Source organism: Bubalus bubalis, chromosome 9, assembly GCF_019923935.1.
Source record: "Bubalus bubalis isolate 160015118507 breed Murrah chromosome 9, NDDB_SH_1, whole genome shotgun sequence".
Taxonomy (NCBI): Eukaryota; Metazoa; Chordata; class Mammalia; order Artiodactyla; family Bovidae; genus Bubalus; species Bubalus bubalis.
The window spans coordinates 104,588,998-104,613,187 of record NC_059165.1 but is presented as its reverse complement, the minus strand read 5'-3'; the positions used below and the strand labels follow the sequence as shown (position 1 = coordinate 104,613,187).

Below are 24,190 nucleotides of genomic sequence, written 5' to 3'. Positions count from 1 at the left end.
TTTGACGAATGAACTATGGTATATAAGATGGTAATGATAGAAGAAGCTGTGTGAGGGCTAGTCAGAGACGGTATTATCTCTGCAAATTTTCTGTAAATTTAAAACATTCAAAAAAAAAATTCCAAATAAACAGTTTACTTTTTTAAAGTAAGGGTGGAGGAGAGGAGAAATGAAGACATTATTACCACATTCTTGGTAATTGCAAAAAATTGGAAACAACCTCAGTGTCCACCAACTGGAGTCTGTTTAAATGAGCGTGCATACATCCACACCACGGAATGCTGTTCAACTGGTTTGTATGGACTGGGGCAGCGGGGGATGGGGATTGTTTTGTTTTGGGCAGTGGCAGCCCACTCCAGTACTCTTGCCTGGAAAATCCCATGGACGGAGGAACCTGGTAGGCTGCAGTCCGTGGGGTCGCACAGAGTCGGACACGACTGAAACGACTTAGCAGCAAGTTGCCCTACTTACAGATCTTAGTTCCCCCATCAGGAATTGAACCCGAGCCCTCAGCAGGGAAAGCACAGAGCTCTAATCACTGGACCTCCAGGGAATTCCCACTGTGCAACTGTTAAAAAGGCCAAAACTGACCTTCGTTGAGACACAGTGATGTAACAAGCAGAAGCGTTATAGTCTGTGTACATCTTTGAAAAATCGGAACTGAAGGAAACCCTAGATACAGCAGTGGCCCCTGGAAAAGGAATCAGGGATCTAGGGATCAGTGCGGGGAGGAAGCCTCATGTTCCTTTGTATTAGTTCAGTTCAGTCGCTCAGTCGTGTCTGACTCTCTGTGACCCTATGGGCTGCAGCACACCAGGCTTCCCTGTCCATCACCAATCCCGGAGCTTGCTCAAACTCAAGTCCATCGAGTCGGTGATGCCATCCAACCGTCTCATCCTCTGTTGTCCCCTTCTTTTTGTAAAGTTTGCATTTTAAAACTCATATGCATGTGTGGATTTAAAAATAATTAAAATTCATCTTGAAAAATCTAAGAGGCTGGTGTTAGAAGCCCTTGAAACTCTGATCCCCACCTCAGGCAGTTCTGCTCATAATCTCCCACTCCCACCCACCTTGAAGGTGGCTTTAAGGGCCTTTACTGGGAAAGGATCCACCTAGAAGGAGAATTGGACCCCATCTCTAGCGCCAAAGGAGGAGGTGAGGTTGAGGAGAGGAATGAGTCTTAACAGTTTTGTTCCGGTACCGACCACCAGGGGTCGCCCCAGTCTTCAGACCTAGTTGCTGGCTGAGGGCCCAGACCTTGTGAGGCTGGAAGGATGGGTCTGAGACACGCTCCCCCTCACCCCACCCTCCGCCTCTGCCCCCTGCCCACCCCCCCTCTCCAACTCTGGCGTAAATCCAGAAATGAGCAGGAAACAGCTTCTCCTTCTGGAGTCAGCTAGGTCTTGACACTGGTCTCGCCTTGTCTGCGGCCCCAGGGATTTAAGACCCTTCACTGTGCAGCTGTGGGGTCCAGGGCTGATCTATACAAAGGGCTGGACTCAGCGCTGTATCCGAAACCTAAAATATTATCATTATTATTCACTTATTCTGCTAACTTCACCTTGGTCATAACTGTCAGATCACTGAAAATCAGCTCCAGGGAAACAGGGAGCCATGGGATGTGTGTGAGCAGAAAGGGAACCATCAGATCTGGTGTCAGAGCTGGGAGAAAAGAGGGAGGTGGGAGGCTGGAAGCTGTGGATCCCCTGGGGAGGCCAAAGGACAGGGAGTGGATGAGGACTGGGGGCAGCTGGGAGAGAACAGATTCCAATCCCAGACCAGGACTAAGAATCCCCCAGCTGCCCTGCCTCCCAGACCTCATATCCCTCCCACTTCACAGGGCCGGTGCCCCCCGCCTGCCCCTGCTCTGTTCTGTTTGCCTGTCTCCACCTGTCTAATTACCACTCAAAGTCTCCGTCTCTCTGTCTCTGAGTCTTTTCTCTGTGTCTCCACCTTGTCCCGTCTCTCAGGTCCCTGTCCTGGCCTCCCTGTTAATGGTGACCCTGGAGTCCCTCTCTGGCTGCAGCAACAGGAGTCAGTGGGGCGGGGTGAGGGCTGGGGGCGAGGATGAAAAGGGAAAACCTGGGTGGAGGGCACTGGGGACAGCAGCAACTTGATCTTGTAACAACAGTCCCAGTTGTTCAACCAGAAGGCCCAAAGAGGACAGGCTCTTCCCCTCCAAAGGGCTCTCTTTGCCTCCCTGTCAACGCCCAAAGTCGCAAACTTCATTTCCTTTGCAGTTAAACAAAACCCGAAGACGTTGGCAAAAATGTGGAGGGTTTTCTGAACTTTGCTGAAATTCTTCTTCACTTCCTCCTGAACGTTTCTGAAGCTCCATGAGAGTTTTTAAAAAACCTCGTGTCTCCTTGAGAACGTCAGTGTTCAGTCTTCAGAGTGACTCGGAATTGACTTCCTCATGACAGTTTTCCCATCTCTGACCAAACAATCAAATGAAACCAAATGGATTGTTTTTGATTTAGAAAAAAAAAAATTTAATTGGTGTTGGGTTTTATGATGACCCCTCAAGGGAATTCAGAGAGATTCGTACACAAAATTTCCTGTGACTATGACAAATAGTTTTCAGGAAAAACCCAAATTCTCCCATCATTTGATGTATTTGACCTCATGTGAATTCAAGGACCAGTTACTCACCTCCCCCCTCTGGAATTTTCTGGTCAGGAATGCAGGCAGAAAGTGTTCAAAAGAGTCTGTTTTTAGAAATTTTAGACACTCCTGGCCAGGGTGTCAATGGAAACAACCTTTTTGGAGGACAAATTGATAACAGCTGTCAAAATATAAGATGTTATTGCTTCAGCACCCAGCAATTTCACTTGTGGAGATTTGACTTCAAATCTTATTCTGTTCATTGAAACAAAAAAATTTAGAAACATTCTAAGTTCCCCTTGATAATTATTATGATAGTAAAATATATGTACTGAAAACCTAAACAGTGGTCAAAGGAATCCTCAGTCTCAAAAGTCATAATGTTGAGCAAAAAGAAGTTTCATCAGTACCATTTCCATTAAAAAAAAAAAAATCCAACTTAAAAAAAAAAGTTATTGTAGGAAAAAAAATACTTACTGAAAAAGAAACATTACAAATCTAGATTGTGAGACCAAACTGCCAGAAAGAGTGTTATTTTTGAGCTTGACCCAAAAGACATTTGTGTGTAGATTTCAAACTTTTGTTCTTAGACTGTGACGATTGCTGAAAATTGTAGCACATCGGTACTGTCAGTTTTAGAGTGGCTTTTCAGTTTTCTGGGAGTTTATGGTTGCTTATCTTTTTCTCTTGACGACAGATATCGTATTCATACATACTTATGTGCAGCATCTTCCACATAAGATGAAGAATAGCCAGGATCTTAAGTTCACACCAAGACTGTAACATCTCCGGGCACCGTCGCCATGCCTGAGCTCTCAACTGGACCCTTGTCGCTCAGGCTCTCCCCCTGTCATGCCCCCTTGCCCCCGGTGATCCCACAGGACCAGGGCAACAGCACCTGGAGCAGTGCCCACCATTGCGTCTCAGTTCCTCAGCCCAACATCAGAGGCTACCCATGATCCAGCCCCACCTTTGAAAAACACCGCCGTTTATTAAGGCTGACTGTGTGCCAGGCACTGAGACCAGTGTTTCACTGCTGAGTGTCAGGAGAAAGCTGACGCTCGCAGGGGGAGAAGTCACTTGTCCCAGGTCACACAGCAGTAGGTGGCACAGCCGGAACGTAACTCCGGAGGCCTACAGCGAGACCATGGAGTCCCTGTGCCTGCATGGTCCCCATTAATGAAGAGGGGCGATCTCCTCCTCCCACCAGCTCCAGGGGATTCTGGGTGGGCCTGTCCAACCTAGAGAAAGAGCTGGTTGGGCATCACTTGCAGCCCCCAACTCTCTTCCCTACCAGTAGTGGCTGAGGAGAGTCCGGAATCAGGAATCAATGGGTAGCTGCAAAGGCCAGAGGTCAGACAGGGGTTTCCTGCCCACCGCTGGGACTTCTTCCTTCCCCACCCAACTCCTGCCTCCTTGATGAACATCACCTTGGAGGACCCCTCCCCCTCAACAACTCTGCCACCCCGTTACCCTGGCTGATAGCGGGATGTTTCCCCATGCCACCACTCTCGCCCTGCTACGCCTCCACACAGGCAGCGGACAGCAACTGCGTTATTGTTGCCCGCCCATGTTTCAGCCCCCTTTCCATCTCCTTGCCTCATTCCCTTTGGCCCCTGCCCCTCCCTGCTATCAGCCTTGACCCCATGAGGCTAGGGTCTGTGTTCCACTCTGTCTTCCCAAGACTGAAGACTTCTCAACGCTCCTCTTGGGGAAGGGTTCTGGTGTCACCTACAGAGGAGGCTTACCTAGAGTGCCTGTTTGTGGGGGGAGTGGGCAGGAGGGCATACCCAGAATCCTTTGTTCCTTGGTCCCTGAATCCCTTCCCACAGTGAAGTTTGACCCCCACTATCTTGTGCTTCCCATTCACCATCTCACAGAGCTTGAAAATGAGGTTTCAAACAGAAAGTGGTAGAGATAATAGCAACTGGCAAATCTTTTCTCCCAGCCCCCTCCCCCACCCTGGGGCCTGGCACCATGCAGAAGGGAAAACTGAGACTCAGACATGAGAAGCCCATCATGGGCATGCACACTGGCCCCAAGTTCACTGCTGCTTGCACCTACTAAGTGCCTACATGAGCCAGGATGTAGGATGGCGGGATGACAGCCTGGGGAGCCCCCGCCACCACCGTCCACGGATCAGCCCTCGGTGATCTGCGCCAATTACTGAGTGCTGTGTGTGCCTGGCCCCTGGCAACGCGCTCTGCACAATTTAGCTCCTGTAACAGCACTGTCCCTTGAGGTGGGCACACATCTGTAGCCAGCCCTCTCCAAGGGGAGTTAAGGCTAGCTCTGTGAATGACCAGAGGGAGATCCGACACCCACCCCCCAAAACAGTCCTTTCTCCTCCCTGCATGTCTGTGTCTTCCACACATGGGGGATGTTGAAAAGACGTCATACACAGCTGAGAACAGCTCTGGGTGCAGAGCAAGGGCAGAAGGGGAAACTGAGGCTCAGTAAGACCAAGGATGCCTGGCCACTCCAGCCGGTGCCCCACCCGTAGTTAATCAGAGAGGCCAGACGTGCCTTGGTGCCCTCCCCCCTTCCCTTCACAGCCCGGGGTGGGAGTGTTGTGATAACCCACAGCCCCCATTTCCTCCTGGCCAGGAAGGAGCCAGGCAGAGGAAGTATTAAGAGGAGTAATATAAACACTTCCCCCTCCCCCCCACCGTGGCGAGGTCTAGAAGGGGCAGCGGCCACCACCCTGAGCAGGCCAGCCAGCCGAGCAGCGCTAGTACACGGGGCAGACGCTGGGAGGAGATGGGCTTGGCGATGGAGCACGGGAGCCCCTATTCACGGGCCGGGAGCAGCTCCAGGGGCTGCTGGTACTATCTGCGCTATTTTTTCCTCTTCGTCTCGCTCATCCAATTCCTCATCATCCTTGGCCTCGTCCTCTTCATGGTCTACGGCAACGTGCACGTGAGTACTGAGTCCAACCTGCAGGCCACCGAGCGCCGGGCCGATGGCCTATACGGCCAGGTGGTGGGGCTCACGGCTTCCCAGGCCAACCTGACCAAGGAGCTCAACCTCACCGCCCGTGCCAAGGATGCAATCAATCAGATGATGCTAAACGCCCGCCGAGACGTGGACCGAATCAATGCCAGCTTCCGCCAGTGCCAGGCCGATCGGGTAAGACTGCTGGCTAGACGCTCACCCTGGGGACCCCAGGCTGGTCACCTCACCTCTCTGAGCTTCGCTTTCCTCATCCATGAAGACGGGGACATTTTGGATGACAAGCCCATGTAGAAAAGTATTTTGTTCCTGTATCTCAGGGAATATTTGGGACTTTGTTGCTGTTGTTCAGTCACTCAGTCGTGTCTGACTGCAACCCCATAGACTGCAGCACACCAGGCTCCTCTGTCCTTCACTATCTCCCGGAGTTTCCTCAAATTCATGTCCCTTGAGTCGGCGACGTTATCTAACCATCTCATCCTCTGCGGCCCCCTTCTCCTTTTCCCGTCAATCTTTCCCAGCATAGGGGTCTTTTCCAATGAGTTGGCTCTTGGCATCAGGTGGCCAAAGTACTGGAGCTTCAGCATCAACCTTTCCCATGAATACTCAGAGCTGATTTCCTTTAGGATTGACTGGTTTGATCTTTTTGCAGAGTATTTGGGACATACTCAGACTGAAAAAAAATGATTTGTGGTCTGTTTGGAATTCAAGTTGAACTGGGCATCCGGTCTGTTACCAGACACAGATGCTATATACATGCTTAATATGTATACAGCACCCAGAAGGTGCCAGCACACACTAGCTGCAAATAAGAGTTGACTTAATAAACCACACAGAGAGTTGAGTTCTTCATAATTAGTATGAATGGCCCAGGTCTGCCTGAGGCTGGATGTCTCCTTTGGAAATGTTATTTTGTCACTGAAGGCCAGGAGATAGGGAGAAGCTTTAAAACCCTTTTGCAGAGGGGAAATGGCCACCTGATGTGAAGAACTGACTCACTGGAAAAGACCCTGATGCTGGGAAAGATTGAAGGCAGCAGGAGAAGCGGACGACAGAGGATGAGATGGTGGGATGGCATCACCCACTCAGTGGACATGAGTTTGATTAAGCTCGGGGAGGTGGTGATGGACAGGGAGGCCTGACATGCTACAGTCCATGATGTTGCAGAGTTGGACATGACTGAGCTACTGGACTGAACTGAACTGAAGAGAGGAAGTGGTTTTTGGGAGGCAGGGGAGCAGAAACGGCGCTTCCCTTGTGGCTCAAAGCCGGTAAAGAATCTGCCTGCAACGAGGGAGACTTGGGTTCGATCCCTGGGTTGGGACGATCCCCTGGTGAAGGGAAAGGCAGGTGAGCAGAAACAGTTACCCCTGGGTCTTGTGGAGACTGTCACCCATTTCACACCCTCAGCTCCTGTCAGACTCACTCAACAAGATCCCCTGGGGTCTCTCTCACACGCAGCTCCTCTGGGGAGGTCCAGCTGGGTATAAGGACGCCTCCTCAGGTTTTGCCTGGAACGGGGTGAGAGCTGGGGTGAGCAGGGGAAGGGACATTTGGGGGGGCAGTGAGGGGACAGCCTCGCTTTCCCCCACAGGAGGTCTCTGGGCTGTTTGGGGCAGGGGACAGCCCCAAATGGGAAGAAAACGTCTTTTCTGGGACTTCAAACTACCCAGTCCCTGCCCCTGGGCAGGAAGGATGTGCGTGCCCCACCCCCATGAAACTGCCCAGTCAAGGCGGTGTCTTCCCCCTCTCATGCCCTAGGGCAGGGAAGGTCCCCCTCAGACCCCCAGAATGGGGTGAGTCCCCCCTCAGAACCCTTCATGAGGCTAGGCCCTCCTCAGACCTCAGGGCAGGACCATGTACCCGCCCAAGAGCCCCCCAGGCCAGGGCAGCCCCCTCCATCTTCTTTCCAGGGGAATTGCCTCGTTTGGATCTTTCAGGACACAGATGGCCTTCCGGTCCAGGAACTGTTAGGGATCGCAGGATCGTAAAGTTTTATAGTTTTGTTTTTTTCTTTTTCTGCTTTCCTTTTTTGTTTTGTTTTGTTTTGGTCCCACTGCACAAGGATCTTGGGGCTTCCCAGGTGGCTCAGTGGTGAAGAATCCACCCGCAATGCAAGAAATGCAGGTTTGATCCCCAGGTGGAGGAGATCCCCTGGAGGAGGGCATGGCAACCCACTTCGATATTCTTGCCTGGAGAATCCCATGGACAGAGGAGCCTGGACGGCTACAGTCCACAGGGTCACAGAGTCGGACCCGACTGAGCACGAGCCCAGGGGTCTTAGTTCCCTAACCAGGGACTGAATCTGTACCCCTTGCAGTGGAAGTGTGGAGTCTTAGCCTCTGGGCCACCAGGGAAGTTCCTTTTTTTTGTTGGTTTATTTTTTTATCATAAAGTTATAGACTTACACATCTTTGAATCCCAGATGCCCCCATCATAGAATATTAGAAATCTAAGAATCTGGATCTTTACAACGTTGAAATTTGAAAATCATAGCTTTTTTTCCCCTTTAAATTGACAAATTCTTCTGGCCTGGAACCCCTCAGGATTTTCTCCAGGGATCCCCAGAAAAGCAGTGCTAATGCTGGGGAAGAGCCTCCACCCTTACCACGGCAGCCCCATGTGTCTGATGGTAGCGGGTCTTAGCCACTGGACCACCAGAGAAGTCCCAGAATTTTCTGTATTTGGAATTTGTAATAATATCTTTTAAAATTTTTATTTTATTGAAGTACAGTTCATTTACATGTTGTGTTAATATCTATTGTACAGCAAAGTGATTCAGTTACACATATGTATGTAGTAACATATGCTTTTTCCTATTTTTTCCATTGTAGTTTATTATAGGATATTAAATATAGCTCCCAGTGCTATACAGTATGTAATAATCTTTTTGATGGTCAAATTATTCTGAAATAGGTCACTAGGCATCCTGCATTCTGGCTCCTGTGTCTTTAAGCGCTTCCCGGCTTTATGTCCTAACAAATATTCTAGAAAACGCTTCAGATTGTTTATACTTGTTTACTAATCGGTGAGTTCTTTTCCTCTTAGTTCAGGGCAGCTGCTAGAAAGTGAGGGAGGGACTCCTGACTTGCTTCAGAAAGATGTACCTCAACACTCTCTAACAAGAGAAGGCGCTTTTTTGTATTTTCAGACTGTGTTTGTCATTGTTTTTTAGTCACTAAGTCGAGCCCGACTCTTTGCAACCCCATGGACTGTAGCCCGCCAGACCCCTCTGTCCATGAGGTTTCCCAGGCAAGATACTGGAGTGGGTTGTCATTTCCTTCTCCATCAGATTGCATTGTTTCTAAGTACATGTTTTTCTTCTCATCATCTTGGCATCTGGGAACCTGTACAGAAACAGAACTTTTGTATTTTGGGGAGCCACTTCCTTCAGCTGGAAGAAAACCTCTTTCTCACTTCATCTTTGGATCCAACTTACACCCTTAGATCTTCCCTTTCTGTAGTTAAAGCTTTTGAAAACAGCACTTCCAGAGCCCTTTTTTCTTTTTTAAATTAATTAATTCATTTGGGGTGGTTAATTAATTAATTCAATGCGTGGGGTCTTAGCTGTGGCACATGGCGTTTTCCGTCTTCATTGTGGCCTGCATGATCTTTAGCTGTGGCATGTGGGATCTAGTTGCCTGACCAGGGAACAAACCTTGGCCCCCTGCATTGGGAGGGCAGAATCTTAGCCACTGGCCCACGAGGGCAGTACCCCCAGAGCTACTTTTGTTCTCCCCCATCCCCAGGTCACTAGCACAGGGCAGCTTCCGAAAGGAGGAAGGACAAAAAGCGAGAGAAAAGCAAACCTTCTTCACTCCTCTCCTACCTTTTCTTGTTATATTTCTACAGAGGCTTCTGTTTCAAAGTTTGAAAGGCACGCCCTTTGTTTATAAAGAAAAGTTATTTATAAAACTTTGTAAACTTAAAATGTAATGCATAAGCCATACAGTTGACCCATTTAAAGTGTACATAACCAAAAAAAAATGTAGAAGAAAGAAAAAAATGTACATAACAATGATTTTTAGTACACTCACAGAGTTGGGTAACCATCGGTACAGTTTGGTTTAGAACATTTCATTACCCCCAAAAGAAAGTGTATCAGCAGTCACTTCCCTCCCCCGCCCCCAGCAGCTGCAAATCTGCTTTCTGTTTCTATGGATTTACTTATTCCGGATATTTCATTCAAATAGAGTCGGGCACTATATAACCTTTTGTGTCCGACTTCTCACACTCAGTGTGATGTTTTCAATGTTCATCCACGTTACCACGTGTGTCAGCGCTTCGCTCCTTTTTTGTGGCAGAATAACATTCCACTGGGTGGCTGGGTCGCGTTTTATCCATTCATCTGCTGATGAAACACTTGGGTTCTTTCTACCTTATGGATACTGTGTCTACTGCTGCTGTGAATATTTGTGTACAAGTTTCTGTCTGAACATAGACTTCCATTGCTCTCAGGTGTATATACCTAGACCTAGAATTGTTGAGTCACCCCACTCCAGTACTTTTGCCTGGAAAATCCCATGGACAGAGGAACCTGGTGGGCTGCAGTCCATGGGGTTGCTAAGAGTCAGACATGACTGAACGACTTCCCTTTCACTTTTCACTTTCATCATTGGAGAAGGAAATGGCAACCCACTCCAGTGTTCTTGCCTGGAGAATCCCAGGGACGGGGGAGCCTGGTGGGCTGCTGTCTCTGGGGTCGCACAGAGTCGGACACGACTGAAGCGACTTAGCAGCAGCAGCAGCAGCAGCTGTGTAATTCTATGGAAAATAGATGGGGAAACAATGGAAACAGTGACAGACTTTATTTTCTTGGGCTCCAGAATCACTGCAGATGGTAACTGCAGCCATGAAATTAAAAGACGCTTGTTTTTTGGAGAAAAAGCTATGACAAACCTAGACTGAGTATTAAAAGGCAGGGATATTACTTTGCCAACAAAGATCTGTATAGTCAAAGCTATGGTTTTTCCAGTAGTCATGTATGGATGTGAGCATTGGATCATAAAGAAGGCTGAGCACTGAAGAACTGATGATTTTGAACTGTGGTGTTGGAGAAGACTCTTGAGAGTCCCTTGGACTGCAAGGAGAGCCAACCAGTCCATCCTAAAGGAAATCAACCCTGATTATTCATTAGATGAACTGGTGCTGAAGCTGAAGCCTCAATCCTTTGACCACCTGATGCAAAGAGCCAATTCATTGGAAAAGAACCTGATGCTGGGAAAGGCTGAAGGCAGGAGGAGAAGGGAACAATAGAGGACAAGATGGTTGGATGGCATCACTGACTCAATGGACATGAGTTTGAGCAAACTCCGGGAGACAGTGAAGGACAGGAAAGCCTGGCATGCTACAGTCCATGGGGTTGCAAAAAGTCAGACAGAACTAAGTGACTGAACAACAACAGTGTAATTCTATGTTTAGCTTTTTGGAAAACTGCCAGACTATTTTCCACTGTGGCTCCATTATTTGTACAGTTCCACCAATACTGACTGAGAAGTCTGTTTCTCCACATCCGCACCAACACTTGTCCCTTCTTTTTTGTTTTATTTATGGCCACTCTATATCATTCTGAGGTGATATCTTATCATGGTTTTTATTTGCATTTCCTGCTGTCTAAAGATGGTGAGTATTTGTTGATGTGTTGGTTGACATTTGTTTATGTCTTCTCCTGAACAGTGTCTATTCAGATGCTTGGTCTGTTTTGCAATTGGCTTGCTTTTTATTATTAATTTCTAAACAGTTTGCTTTTATATATTCTGGTTACTAGTCTCATCATCAGACACATGATTTGCAAGTATTTTTCGCATCTATGAGTTTTCCCCCCTTTCTTGATGTTGTCCCCTGAGGCACGAAAGTTTTTAATCTTAGTGAAGTCCTATTTAGCTGTTTTGTCTTTGGCTGTTTATGCTTTTAGTATCATACCTAAGAAAACATTGCTGGGACTTCCCTGGTGGTCCAGTGGCTAAGACTCCAAGCTCCCAGTGCAGGGGGCCTGGGTTCAATCCCTAGTAGGGGAACTAGATCCCACATGCTGCTACTAAAAAAACCCACATGATCCCACATAATGCAACTAAGACCCGGCACAGCCAAATGAATAAATATTTTTTAAAAAGAAAAGAAAGCACTGCCAAATTCAAACTCGTGCAGAGTTAACACCTAAGTTTTCTTCTATGGAATTTTTTAGTTTATGCCCTTACATTTAGGTCTTCGACATGTTTTGAGCTAATTTTTGTATATGGTGTGAGTCAGGGTCCAAATTTATTTCTTAGTATGTGACCGTCCAGTTGTGCCAGAACCATTTGTTGAAAGGAATCATCGTTCCCATGAAATAATCTTGTCTCCTGTATTCGTTTGCTAGGACCGTCCTAATGAAGTACCACAAATCAGGTGGCTTAAATAACAGAAATTTATTTTCACAAAGCGCAGGATCAAGATGTAGGCAGAATTGTTTCCTTCTAGGACTTCCGATTCTGTCAGATCTCTCCAACATGACCCGCCCATCTTGGGTTGACCCACGGGCATGGCTTAGTTTCATTGAGTTAGACAAGGCTATGGTCCTAGTGTGATTGGATTGACTAGTTTTCTGTGAGTATGGTTTCAGTGTGTCTGCCCTCTGATGCCCTCTTGCAACACCTACCATCTTACTTGGGTTTCTCCTACCTTGGGCGTGGGGTATCTCTTCACGGCTGCTCCAGCAAAGCGCAGCCATTGCTCCCTACCTTGGACGAGGGGTATCTCCTCACAGCCACCCCTCCTGACCTTCAACGTGGGATAGCTCCTCCAGGCCCTTCTGCGCCCGCGCAGCCACGGCTCCCCGGATGTGGGGTTGGTCCTCCCGGCCACCGCTCAGTTGCACTCATCTCACACGCTAGTAAAGTAATGCTCAAAATTCTCCAAGCCAGGCTTCAGCAATATGTGAACCGTGAACTTCCTGATGTTCAAGCTGGTTTTAGAAAAGGCAGAGGAACCAGAGATCAAATTGCCAACATCTGCTGGATCATGGAAAAAGCAAGAGAGTTCCAGAAAAACATCTATGTCTGCTTTATTGACTATGCCAAAGCCTTTGACTCTGTGGATCACAATAAACTGTGGGAAATTCTGAAAGAGATGGGAATACCAGACCACCTGACCTGCCTCTTGAGAAATTGTATGCAGGTCAGGAAGCAACGGTTAGAACTGGACATGGAACAACAGACTGGTTCCGAATATGAAAAGGAGTACGTCAAGGCTGTATATTGTCACCCTGTTTATTTAACTTATATGCAGAGTACATTATGAGAAACGCTGGACTGGAAGAAACACAAGCTGGAATCAAGATTGCTGGGAGAAATATCAATAACCTCAGATATGCAGATGACACCACCCTTATGGCAGAAAATGAAGAGGAACTAAAAAGCCTCTTGATGAAAGTGAAAGTGGAGAGTGAAAAAGTTGGCTTAAAGCTCAACATTCAGAAAACGAAGATCATGGCATCCGGTCCCATCACTTCAAGGGAAATAGATGGGAAAACAGTGGAAACAGTGTCAGACTTTATTTTTCTGGGCTCCAAGATCACTGCAGATGGTGACTGCAGCCATGAAATTAAAAGATGCTTACTCCTTGGAAGGAAAGTTATGACCAACCTAGATAGCATATTCAAAAGCAGAGACATTACTTTGCCAACAAAGGTCCGTCTAGTCAAGGCTATGGTTTTTCCTGTGGTCATGTATGGATGTGAGAGTTGGACTGTGAAGAAGGCTGAGTGCCGAAGAATTGATGCTTTTGAACTGTGGTGTTGGAGAAAACTCTTGAGAGTCCCTGGGACTGCAAGGAGATCCAACCAGTCCATTCTGAAGGAGATCAGCCCTGGGATTTCTTTGGAAGGAATGATGCTAAAGCTGAAACTCCAGTACTTTGGCCACCTCATGTGAAGAGTTGACTCATTGGAAAAGACTCTGATGCTGGGAGAGATTGGGGGCAGGAGGAGAAGGGGACGACAGAGGATGAGATGGCTGGATGGCATCACTGACTCGATGGACATGAGTCTGGGTGAACTCCGGGAGTTGGTGATGGACAGGGAGGCCTGGTGTGCTGCGATTCATGGGGTCACAAAGAGTCGGACCCGACTGAGCGACTGATCTGATCTGATCTGAAGACTTCCCAAGTAGCTCAAAAGGTAAAGAATCTGCCTGCAATGAGGGAGACCTAGGTTCAATCCCTGGATTGGGAAGATCCCCTGGAGAAGGGCATGGCAACCGGCTCCAGTATTCTTGCCTGGAGAATTCCATGGACAGAGGAGCCTGGTGGGCTACAGGTCATAGGGTCACAAAGAGTCGGACACGACTAAAGTGACTAACACACAGGACCATCAGGGAAGGAGCTGTTGAAGGAGCCGTTGCGTGCCTCTCTCCCCGGCTTGCAGACAGCTGCCTTCTCCCTGTGTCTTCATGTCACGTCTGTGCATGTCTGGGTGTCCAGATTTCCTCTTGTAGGAACTGCAGTCATTGTGGATAAAGGCCCACCCTAATGACCTTGTCTTAATTGAACCACCTCTTTCAAGATCCTGTCTGCAAAAAAATTTACATTCTGAGGTCCTGAGGATTACGACTTTGACATGGAAATCTGGGGTAGGGGACACAATCCAGCCCATACTAGCATCCATGTTGAACATCTTTTTTTTTTTTTTTAAGATATTTATTTATTCACTTTATGGCTGTGCTGTGTTTTGGTGCTGCACGCAGGCGGTCTCTGGGTGCAGTGCATGGGCTTCTCACTGCAGTGCCTTCCCTTGTTGCAGAGCGCAAGCTCTGGGCATGCCGGCTTCAGTGGTTGTGGCACGCTGGCCAAGATCAGACCCCTTGGCATTTGGGGTCTTCCAGGGATTGAACCCATCTCCCCTGCACTGGCAGCCGAATTCTTTACCACTGAGCCACCAGGGAAGCCCTTAAATGTCTATTTTTGATTGGCTGTAAATGTTTTCAAGATTGCTCCAGGTTGCAAAATGCATCAGTATATAAAACTTTTAATTGCCAAATAGTATTAATCACAAAACTTTTTTTTTTTCCTAGTTGACTAGAATACCTAGGGGAAAGGGTGGGATTTTTTTTTAACTTTCTTTTTTTTTTTTGAATGAGAGGTTCTTTAAATTCTATAATGTTTTACAATTTTCAAAAGTTTCACACACATGATTTCATATAATCCCATAATAACCCATTTAAAAAAAAATTTCCAACTCCGATATTGGCCCTTCCCTCCTCCTTCTCCCCACTGGTAACCACTAGTCTGCTCTCTGCATCTGTGAGTCTGCTTTTGTTCTGTTATATTCACTAGTTTGTGGTATTTTTTAGATTCTGCCTATTGGTGATACCACACAGTGTTGATCTTTGTCACAGATGCCCTTCGAGTCCATCTGTGTTGGAACTTATGGCAAAATTTCATTCTTTTTTATGACTGAGTAGTATTCCACTGTCTATAATTGTAACAACTTTTGAAGATCAGACCAGCATCCCCTGTGAAGAAGCTATTGCCCTCATGAACTGTGCCAACACAGACCACCTGGTTGACAGATCTGGGTCCCCCGTCCCAGCGGTCTGGGCGGACCTGGGGGCAGGGGCCCCATGTACTGGACACTGAGCTCTGTCTTGCGTCCCATTCCGGCAGGTGATTTACATGAACAACCAGCGATACATGGCCGCCATCATCTTGAGTGAGAAGCAGTGCCAAGAACACCTCAAGGAAGCTAACAAGAGCTGCGATGGTGAGTGGGTGAGGGCTGGAGTCGGGGTTATGGGCCGTGGAGAGCAAGGTGGCAAGATTCCCCGGCCAGTCTCTTGGCAACTCCCAACCTTCCTGAGTCTTCTGGTCCTATACCCCTAGCTTTGGCCCTCACGCTGACCCAGAAAGCCAAGACACTGGAGGTGGAGCTGGCAAAGGAGAAGTTGGTATGTACCAAAGACAAGGACAGTCTAACAGTGGGCAAGCGAGTGGCAGAGGAACAGCTGGCCGAGTGTGGCAAAACCCGAGACCAGCAGCAGCAGGAACGGCAGCTGGCTGAGGACCGGCTGCGGAAGGTGCAGGCCTTCTGCATCCCCCTGGACAGGAACAAGTTTGAGACGGATCTGCGAAACCTCTGGAGGGACTCCATCATCCCGCGCACTCTCAGTACCCTGAGCTTCAACTTGTACCATCCCCTCGGCTCGGAACTGCCTTCCATCCAGAGAGCCTGCGACAGCCTGCCCTCCATCATGACCTCCAAGGTGGAAGAGCTGGCCCGGAGTTTGCGGGCTGGCATCGACAGCGTGACCCTCGAGAACGAGAAACTCCAGCGCCAGAAACTGGAGGTCGAGCAGAGCCTGCGCACCAGTCAGGAGGCCAAGGAGAAAGTGGAGAAGGAGGCGCAGGCCCAGGCTGTCAAGCTCCAAGCAGAATGTGCCCGCCAGACCCAGCTGGCCCTGGAGGAGAAGGTGGCATTGCAGAAGGAACGGGACAGGCTGGTCAAGGAGCTGGAGGAGAAGAAGCGTGAGGCTGAGCACCTCAAGTTGCAGTTGGCAGTCAGCAACTCAGCCCTGGACACCTGTATCAAGGCGAAGGTGGGTAGGGGGCCCTAGATTCTGGTTTCATTGGAGGGATGGGTCTGGAGGCCAAGTTGATGGTGATGTTGAACTTGGGTTTGAACTTGGCTTTTTTTTTAACTTCTTTTAGAGGTTGGCTTCCCAGTGTAGATTGGGTTTGTTAGGAGTCGCTTCAGAGTTTCACTGATGTTAGGATTGAGGCAGAGCTTAGAAAGTGTATCAGCACTGAGAAAGGGGATGGGGTTAAGACTGGAGTTGGAGGTAGGGTGTCCATCAGGTCCAGGGTTGAGTGAGGGGTGAATCTAGAACTGTGATTCCTTTGGGACTGGGGTGAGTTGAGACATTGAGGGTGGATTTAGACTTGAGGCTGGGATCAAACATGGGTGCCCATGAGTCTAGAATGGCTTTAGGATTATGATCATGTATTGACACAGGTTTTTATTGGCATTAGGACTGTGGTGCAGTTTGGGAATGATATTAAGAAAGAGATAAAGATTGGGGAGTTTAGGAAGGCGGTGGACCTCAAAATTGGCTTAGGGTTAGAATTAGGGACTCATTCAGTGTTGGTGTCAGGGTCGGGGTGGATTTGAGTTGAGTTGGAGGATCAGAGGGTGCTGGATTAAGGATTGGGAGTGACACTGGGGTTAGCATGAGGGTTAAGGCAGGTCACAGGAAAGGCTTGATGTGGATGCTAAACTTGTGTTTAGAGTTGGATCAAGGTGAATTATTGGTGACTCCTGTGTCTAGAGTTGATTTCGGTTAAGGTAAGGGTTTCAAGTAGAATTTCATTAGTCTTAGAATTAGATTGAGTTTGGAAGGTGGATTATGAGGAAAGGTTAAAAGTTGGGTCAGAGGTTGCATGCAGAGTGGTCATTGTATCTAGGTCAAGTGAAGAGCAAATCAAGGATTTCAGTGGTTTGGGGATTGCATTGAGTTAAGGCTGGAGTTGAGGCTTAGGTTGCTATAGGTGGTTGGTGGGGCTAGGGATGATTAGAAGTTTGGGGCTAAGGGTAGATTCAGCACTTCGTGGGCATTAAGATTGGAATTGGAATTGACCATGGGTTAGGAGTTGAAACTAAGTTGAGTTTAGGGTGGGTGGTTGGGGTTGAGTTGGATTGGCATTGGGATATATTTGAAGGGAAGGATTAGGTGATCCTGAGTTAGAGCAGGGATATACCAGGGTTCCAGTGAGGGTCAGGGTTGGGTCTAGTGTAGAAGCTGGGCGGCTATTGATCTTGGGCTGAGGTTGGTTAGAATTCTATCTCAGGTAGAGGCTGAGGTCTAAGGTTGAGTTGGGGTTGAGTGTGGTATTGGGAAAGTATTTATGGGTGGTCATGGGGGAATACAGGGCTGGGGCTCAGGGAATGAAGTTGTGGAGTAGATTTTTCATAGCAGCTGGGTCTAGGGGATGGGTTATGGTCAGAGTTAGACCTAAAGTAATATATCAGATCTGTCATTGAGATTGGATTTGATTCTAAGGGAGGTCCTGTTTTCAAGTTAGGACCCAACTTTAGGTAACTGAGTTCAGGACTGGTTGGATCTCAGGTTTGGAGGAGCTCCTTTAGGGCTGTTTGATGGCCTTGAGGGCGGGAGTCCCAGTGGTCTGCAGAGTGGGTCAGCTTTGGTCTGGGACGGGATTGGCCGGGTAGGCTCAGCTGGGGCCACGGGTTGGAGTCAGGGCGGCACTGAGGCTGTAGTGGAGACCGAGGCAGGACCCCTGCAGAATGGGGTCTCTGGGGAGCTCCCAGTCATTTCAGGGCAGATGGCTGCAGGTGATTATGTATCCGTCATCCTGCGTGTCCTTCTTCCATGGGTATCTGTCGGTTTCTCTGCCCTGGAAGGACCTCAGGTCTCTAAGGGTGTAGAAAGGCAGGAAATTCCCTAGGACTCGTGTTTGGGGGCACTGGCCTCCACCAGCCTCCCTTCACTCTTCTTCCCACAGTCGCAGTTGGCGATTCCTGGGCCAAGACCTGCAGTCCCCGTCCCCAACCCTCCACCTATCGGTGAGTGACAGAGGGCAGGGTCAAGATGGGGGGCGGATTCCACCTTGTATCCCGGGTTGCCAGCCCATCCCTGGCCCTGGAGGCAGGGCTACTAAGGCACCCAGTTAGGCCTGACCCCTCCCTCTTTTGGCAGACCCAGCTAGCCTGGAGGAATTCAAGAGAAGGATCCTGGATTCCCAGCGAGCCCCTGCCAGCAACGTCTTGGTCTCAGCCAGGTAAGGCTCTGGGCTGTCTCAGGCTGACGGTGCAGTCTCAGGGTGTGAGCAAGGCTGGGTACAGGACTGGGGTTGGCGGGGGGAGGGGGAACTCATATTGCACTTTTTGTTTCCTTAATTGAGCACTTGCTGTGTACCAGGCCCTGTGCTGGCACATTTGGCTTCCCTGGTGGCTCAGACGGTAAAGAATCTGCCTGCAATGCGGGAGACTCAGGTTCAATTCCTGGGTCGGGAAGATCCCTTGGAGAAGGGAATGGCAACCCACTCCAGTATTCTTGCCTGGAGAATCCCATGGACAGAGGAGCCTGGGCGGCTACAGTCCATGGGGTTGCAAAGAGTCGGACACGACTGAGTGACTAACGCTTCATCCTGGGCCCAGGGTCAGAGCTGTGACCAAGACACATTCATTCATGAAAGTCTCTGAATATTGGGCCAGAGAGACAATGAAGGAGGCAGGATAAGAAGAGTGACCAAAAACCTGCCGTGATTGAGTGCTTACTGTAATCTTGGCGTAGTCCTAAGCACTCTGCCCATTTAACTCATTTAAGCTTTAGAATCCTAACCCGTGGGTGAGCTACAGTTACCCCCACATTCTGGAGGAAGCAAATGAGGCATGGAGGGGGTGTGTGTCATGCCCCAGGTAACACAGCCAGAGCTGGGACGTGAACCTAGGCGATCAGACTCCAGACAGGCAAGGGAGAGCCTCGGTGAGGAAGGGATCTTTGAGCTGGAAGGCGGACAGGAGGCGACCTGGGCAATGCCAAGGGGGAACAGTCCCTGCAGGTGGCAAGAACTGCTGCGGCAAAGGCCCTGTGGCCAGATGAGGGTAGCAGAAGTGAACGTAGCCCAGGAAGGGTAGGAGGGAGAGCAGTGTCTGAGGGTGACCCTGTGCCTCTCACTCCACCCTTCTGAGCCACACTTTCTCACTCTACAAAAATGTTGAGGGGTGAGGGTCTCTGAAGTCATCTTCCCAGGTGTTGCAGTGGTAAAGAACCCACCTGCCAAGAGATGCAAGAGATAGGGGTTCTGTCTCTGGGTCAGGAAGATCCCCTGGAGTAGGAAATGGTAACCCACTCCAGTATTCTTGTCTGGAAAATTCCATGGACAGAGGAGCCTGGCTGGCTATAGTTCGTGGGGTCACAAAAGAGTCGGACATGACTGAGCAACTGAGCATGCACACTGAGATTGAGGGCATGAAAATGCTTTGCCAGCTATAAAGTGCTGTCCACAACTGGCTAGAAAAAGGGACCCAGAGCCTCCGTGGGGAGCATCAAGGGTGCTGGCACATGATCAGGTCATAGCTCCATGCCTTTGCCCCCGTCACCTCCTCCCAGAGCCCAGTCATCCTTTGGACAACAGCCTGTACGTCATGGGAAAGGTGACTCAGGCCATGGCCGCTAGAACACCCTGTGGTCCCACCAAGGTTGCTGCTACACCCCCCTTTCAGGACCACACTGCTGACCTAGGAGTCAAGGATTGGCTTTCCATTTGCAGTTTATGACCTGAGGTTCAGAGGAGTGTGTGGGATTTTTTTCAGATCCCTCTGACCCCAAAGCCTATGCTGTCCAAGGTTTTGCCACGCAGCTATCGTCAAGCTAGATCTGTTTCAGCCCCAGGGTGCTAAACAAAGCCCACAGGATCCAAAGGGCTTCCAAAAGTCTGTCACTGACTCTCCAGAGTTCTCTGCACCCAGCTCCATGTTCACTGTGTCTTCTTACATACTGCCCCTGATGGGGAGCTCACCCCCCTTGCACAACAGGTCCCCTCACTCTTTGACTAGAGTTTGACCCTGCTTTTTGAACAAACAGAGCTTTCCTCTCTGCATCTTGGCCTGAAGCCATCATGGCAAGGAAGGAGGTTCTATTATTATCCCCATTTCTCAGAGGAGGGAACTGAGGCCCCAGGGAAGTGATCAGCCTGGGGTCATGCGTCAGCAACTCAGGGTTGGAGCCAGGCTCACTGTCCAAGGTGTCTGGGTCCCAGCTGAGAATGGGGAAGCTCTTGACATTGTTTACCCCAAGTGACTCACCCCACCCCCCTTCCCCTCCGAGGAAACAATGCGTGCTTAAGCCTGGCCCCTCCTGCTTCTCTCTGCAGGATCGCAGGAAGAGCCTCTGGCCCATGGGCTCCGGCTTGATTTGCCTCCCTCTGAGAGAGGGGCCAGGGACGGGCAGGCTGGGGTCTTCAGCTCTGGGTTTGCGTCCCAGTTCGTCCAGTTACTCACTGGACAAGCTGTGAATGACTGAGTTGTAACATCTGAATTTTACAGGCACCCAATAGGGAGGTAGATTTGAGGCAGGCTTCAAATCACCCATCCCATGGTGGACACTGTTGATTGCTTTTCCACTCTTATTCCTTCTGGGCCTCCAGAAAGTCTGTGCTGTTGCTAAATCACCCCCATGCATCCCAGATCCTTGCAGCTTGCCTGTGCTAGAGAGGGAGGGAACATCCAGGCCTCTGCCATGGCTGGGCTTGACAGCTAGGTCATGCTTCTTAAGCGAACATTGTTATGTGGTTTTCTATTAGTGGCAAAAAGCGCTGAAAGTGTTAGTTGCCCAGTTGTGTCTGACGGCTTTTGCGACCGCATGGACTGTAGCCCACCAGGCTCTTCTGTCCATGGAATTCTCCAAGTAAGAATACTGGAGTGGGTTGCCATTCCCTTCTCCAGGGGATCTTCCTGACCCAGGGCTCGAACCTGGGTCTCCTAAATTGCAAGCAGATTCTTTACCATCTGAGCCACCAGAGAAGCCACATGTTCCAGCTTTCCTCTACTTGGTAAGACTGAGCTTCCTTTGGAGATCAATTTATATAATTAAAAAAACCCACAATGGACATGAAGACAAATATTAAGTAAATGTTGGTTTAGGGGCTCTGTGGTTGAAGATGGAGAAAGTCACAGAGTGGAGGGTTGAAGATGGAACTTCAGCCTTGACTGTGAGCCAGGCAGACAGCAAGTGTCAATTCAAGTTCACTACCATCACTATGATGATTCATTTTATTGTTCAACCCATATTTCTTGAGCAGCTATTGGGTGCCAAGGACACAGGGAAGAATAAGGCATAGATATTCAAATTCCCACGCCCTGTATGACTGCCAGTCTAGTGGGGTGACGGATAACAAAGCAGATGAATGAGCTATGACAGGGCCCCCTGGTAATGAGTGAGACAGAAAAGGGATGAGGGAGCTTGACGAGGTTGGGATTTTCCACCAGGGGTCAGGGCGGGTTTCACTGAGGAGTGATACTGGAGCAGAGAACAGACAGTGAGGGAGGAGCCAGGAGGGAATTCCCTGCAGGGTGTCCCAGGCAGTGGGGCAGCCTGTGCAAAGGCCCTGAGGCAGGACCATCCATGCCTGGTGAGTTTGAGTGAGGAGTTAGGTGTGGCTGGAGTGGAGTGATGGAGAGGGGAGTGGGAGGAGGTGAGGTCAGGGAGCTGGCAGGACAGATCAGGCAGGGCCTTGGGACAGTGGTGAGGACTTTGGGAGCCCTGCGAGGGGCTGTGAACAGCAGAGGGCATGACCCGGCTCAGGTGTTCACAGGCTCTTTCTGATTGCTGTTCTGCGGGCTGAAGGCAAGAACCTGGGACCAGGTATGAGGGCGACAGCCCCGGTCCAGGTGAGCAGTGGGGCTTGGAAAATGGCCAGGGACGACCCTCCTTTACAGGCTGGCGGGCAGGAATGGTTAAAGATGTCTGATCTCTGTCGGGGCTGGCTCAAAGCCAGTGGATCCTGGTGTAGGACAGAGGCTGGAGCTGGTTGTGGGACGGGAGTAGGGGTGGCGGGGGCGGGGGGTGCGGAATCTACAAACGTGAGGCTGTGGGGGCCCCAGGGAAGAGCCGGGGAAGGAAGGGAGAGGGCCAGCGGAAGCAGGACTTGGCTGAGGCCCCCACCTCCCCCATCAGGAAACAGCCTCCGCGTCAACCTCTGACCCCTCACGAGAACCTTTGCCAGGCCAAGGAGGGGGAAGGGCATTCCAGACAGTGGGACGGCTCCTGCAGAGGCAAGGCGGAGGGGCAGAGTTGAAGGGATAGCTCTGAGAATTTGGGCGATGCTTGGATAGGTTTTGATTCCCCAGTGGGGAGGTCTGGGAGTGGGGGGCGGAGTGGGTGGAGCCTTGAATCCCAGATATAGAAGATTTGGCTTTAAAAAGAGCTGTCTTTGTCCTGAGGGTGCAGAGGAGCCAGGGAATCCTATGTAAAGGGGCAGGTTCATTAGAAGAACCTTCCTGGGAATGGGTGAGGGGCTGGCTCTAGGTCAGTTCTGTATGGACAAAAGAGGGAAACTAAGGCCCTGCCTGGGGAGTCGGGGGTGGGGGGTGGAGGGCGGACTGGGGCAGCAGGGGCTTTGGAAATTCCCAGGATCCCAGGACCTTAGGGAGCAAAGGGGAGAGCCAGACAGACCTGGAGGTGGCCTCTCTGAACCTCAGTCTCTTCAGCTGTATAATGGACGGGCACATACCTCAGTCCCACAGAGGTTCAACAAGACGAAATCTAAGGGGAGGTTGATACTGGTGTCGACTAAAAAAAATGTACAACGTTAAATGCAAATTAAGTTTTATTTGGGGCCATGTGAGGGCTGCAGCCCAGGAGACAAAAGCTCAGATAACTCTGAGCAATGGCTCCAAAGAGATAGGGAGAAGACGGTGTATATGTGATTTTGGCAAAAGGGGAGTACATGAGATCAAGCACATATACGTTTGCAGAAAGCTTCTGCTCATCATGAGAAACAGTTGACACCATGAAGGATTTTAGTGCTTTTCTAGATATGAGGAGATACAAGAATCGGGCTCATAAAATTAGCTCCTGAGAATATATAACTATTAAAGGCCCATCCTGCCAGCTTCCTGGAGCACAGAGTTCCTCATTTCTGCTTTCTCCTCCGAGCTCCTTCAGGGGGTGTTGGAGGTCAGCAGCTGCAGTAGCGCATGATTTAATCCTTGCAGAGGTAGATGGCAGTGCCCACGGCAAGTGCCAATTTGTGGTTGACACCAGGAAGACCCCTAGGGTTCTTGGGAACAAGAAGGGGCCCAGAGTAAGAGGCAGGCCCAGGCAAGGTTTGTCCTGCTCTCTGCCTGACCGACTACTGTATTCTCATCTCCTTCCTGCTCCAGTGGCTGAGGAGGCTCCAGGCCCCGCTGACTGAGGGTGGCCCGACTCACCTGTCTGCAGACCAGGTGCAGCGAGACGCCCGCAGCATAGGACGCAGCCAGGGTGGCGTCAGATGACCTCCCACACACACACCAAAGTGGGCGCCCCGGGCCGGCGTCCTCTGCTCACCCTTGCCCACACCCTCCCTGCACACCCTGATCCTCTCACACAGACTCACACCCACACCACACAATCCCTCACTCCTAGGCACCATGATGACGTCACAGATGCACTGACATCACATGGACAGCTTGGTGACATCACACATAGACAAGGCGATGACATCACAGAGATACATGGCGGCATCACACATGCACTTTCTGCCTAGCCCTTGCCCAAAGTCACACCCCTTCATGCACCCAGGCCAAGGCACCCACCGTATCCCACTTGTTTAGAGCATTGTACTGCTCCAGGTCTGAGGAAGTGAGAACAGGAAGACATTCACCTTCGTCCCCCCTGAGAGTTTCTAGGCGCCCCCTAGAGAGGGAATGTCTCTGATCCAGGGGCCCCCTCAGAGCCCGAGAGGGGGCTGCCCCTTCACCCTTTCTTCCCCTACACCCAGTCCCGCCTGTGGCACGTATAAATGTTAGTAGCACTAAATAAATGTTATTGAAACCCTTCAAAGTCTCCTGAGTCATGATTTCTGCTTTGAAAAGGCATCAACAGGCTCTGAGTGGCCAAAGAACTAGGGATACGATGAAAGTCGCAAAACCCCATCCCCA

The 24,190-nt window shown here is 49.8% G+C and overlaps 1 protein-coding gene across 1 annotated transcript; it reads left to right on the top strand.

Annotated features, from left to right (window-relative positions):
• Nucleotides 1-5,258: 5,258 nt before the first annotated feature.
• On the top strand, nt 5,259-24,092 carry LOC102394669 (plasmalemma vesicle associated protein). Its single transcript, XM_006057897.4, has 6 exons — nt 5,259-5,733; nt 15,196-15,292; nt 15,412-16,124; nt 18,049-18,109; nt 18,243-18,324; nt 23,432-24,092. The coding sequence occupies exons 1-6, from the start codon at nt 5,365-5,367 to the stop codon at nt 23,436-23,438; spliced, it is 1,329 nt and encodes a 442-aa protein (XP_006057959.1). The 5' UTR covers nt 5,259-5,364; the 3' UTR covers nt 23,439-24,092.
• Nucleotides 24,093-24,190: the final 98 nt, after the last annotated feature.

What these genes read in the sequence shown, in the direction of transcription:
- LOC102394669 (XM_006057897.4), top strand. Translation starts at nt 5,365, where the DNA reads ATGGGCTTGGCGATGGAGCACGGGAGCCCCTATTCACGGGCCGGGAGC. An exon ending in AGCTAACAAGAGCTGCGATG is followed by an intron (nt 15,293 to 15,411) that starts GTGAGTGGGTGA and finishes CTATACCCCTAG; the next exon opens with CTTTGGCCCTCACGCTGACC. An exon ending in CCCCAACCCTCCACCTATCG is followed by an intron (nt 18,110 to 18,242) that starts GTGAGTGACAGA and finishes CTCTTTTGGCAG; the next exon opens with ACCCAGCTAGCCTGGAGGAA.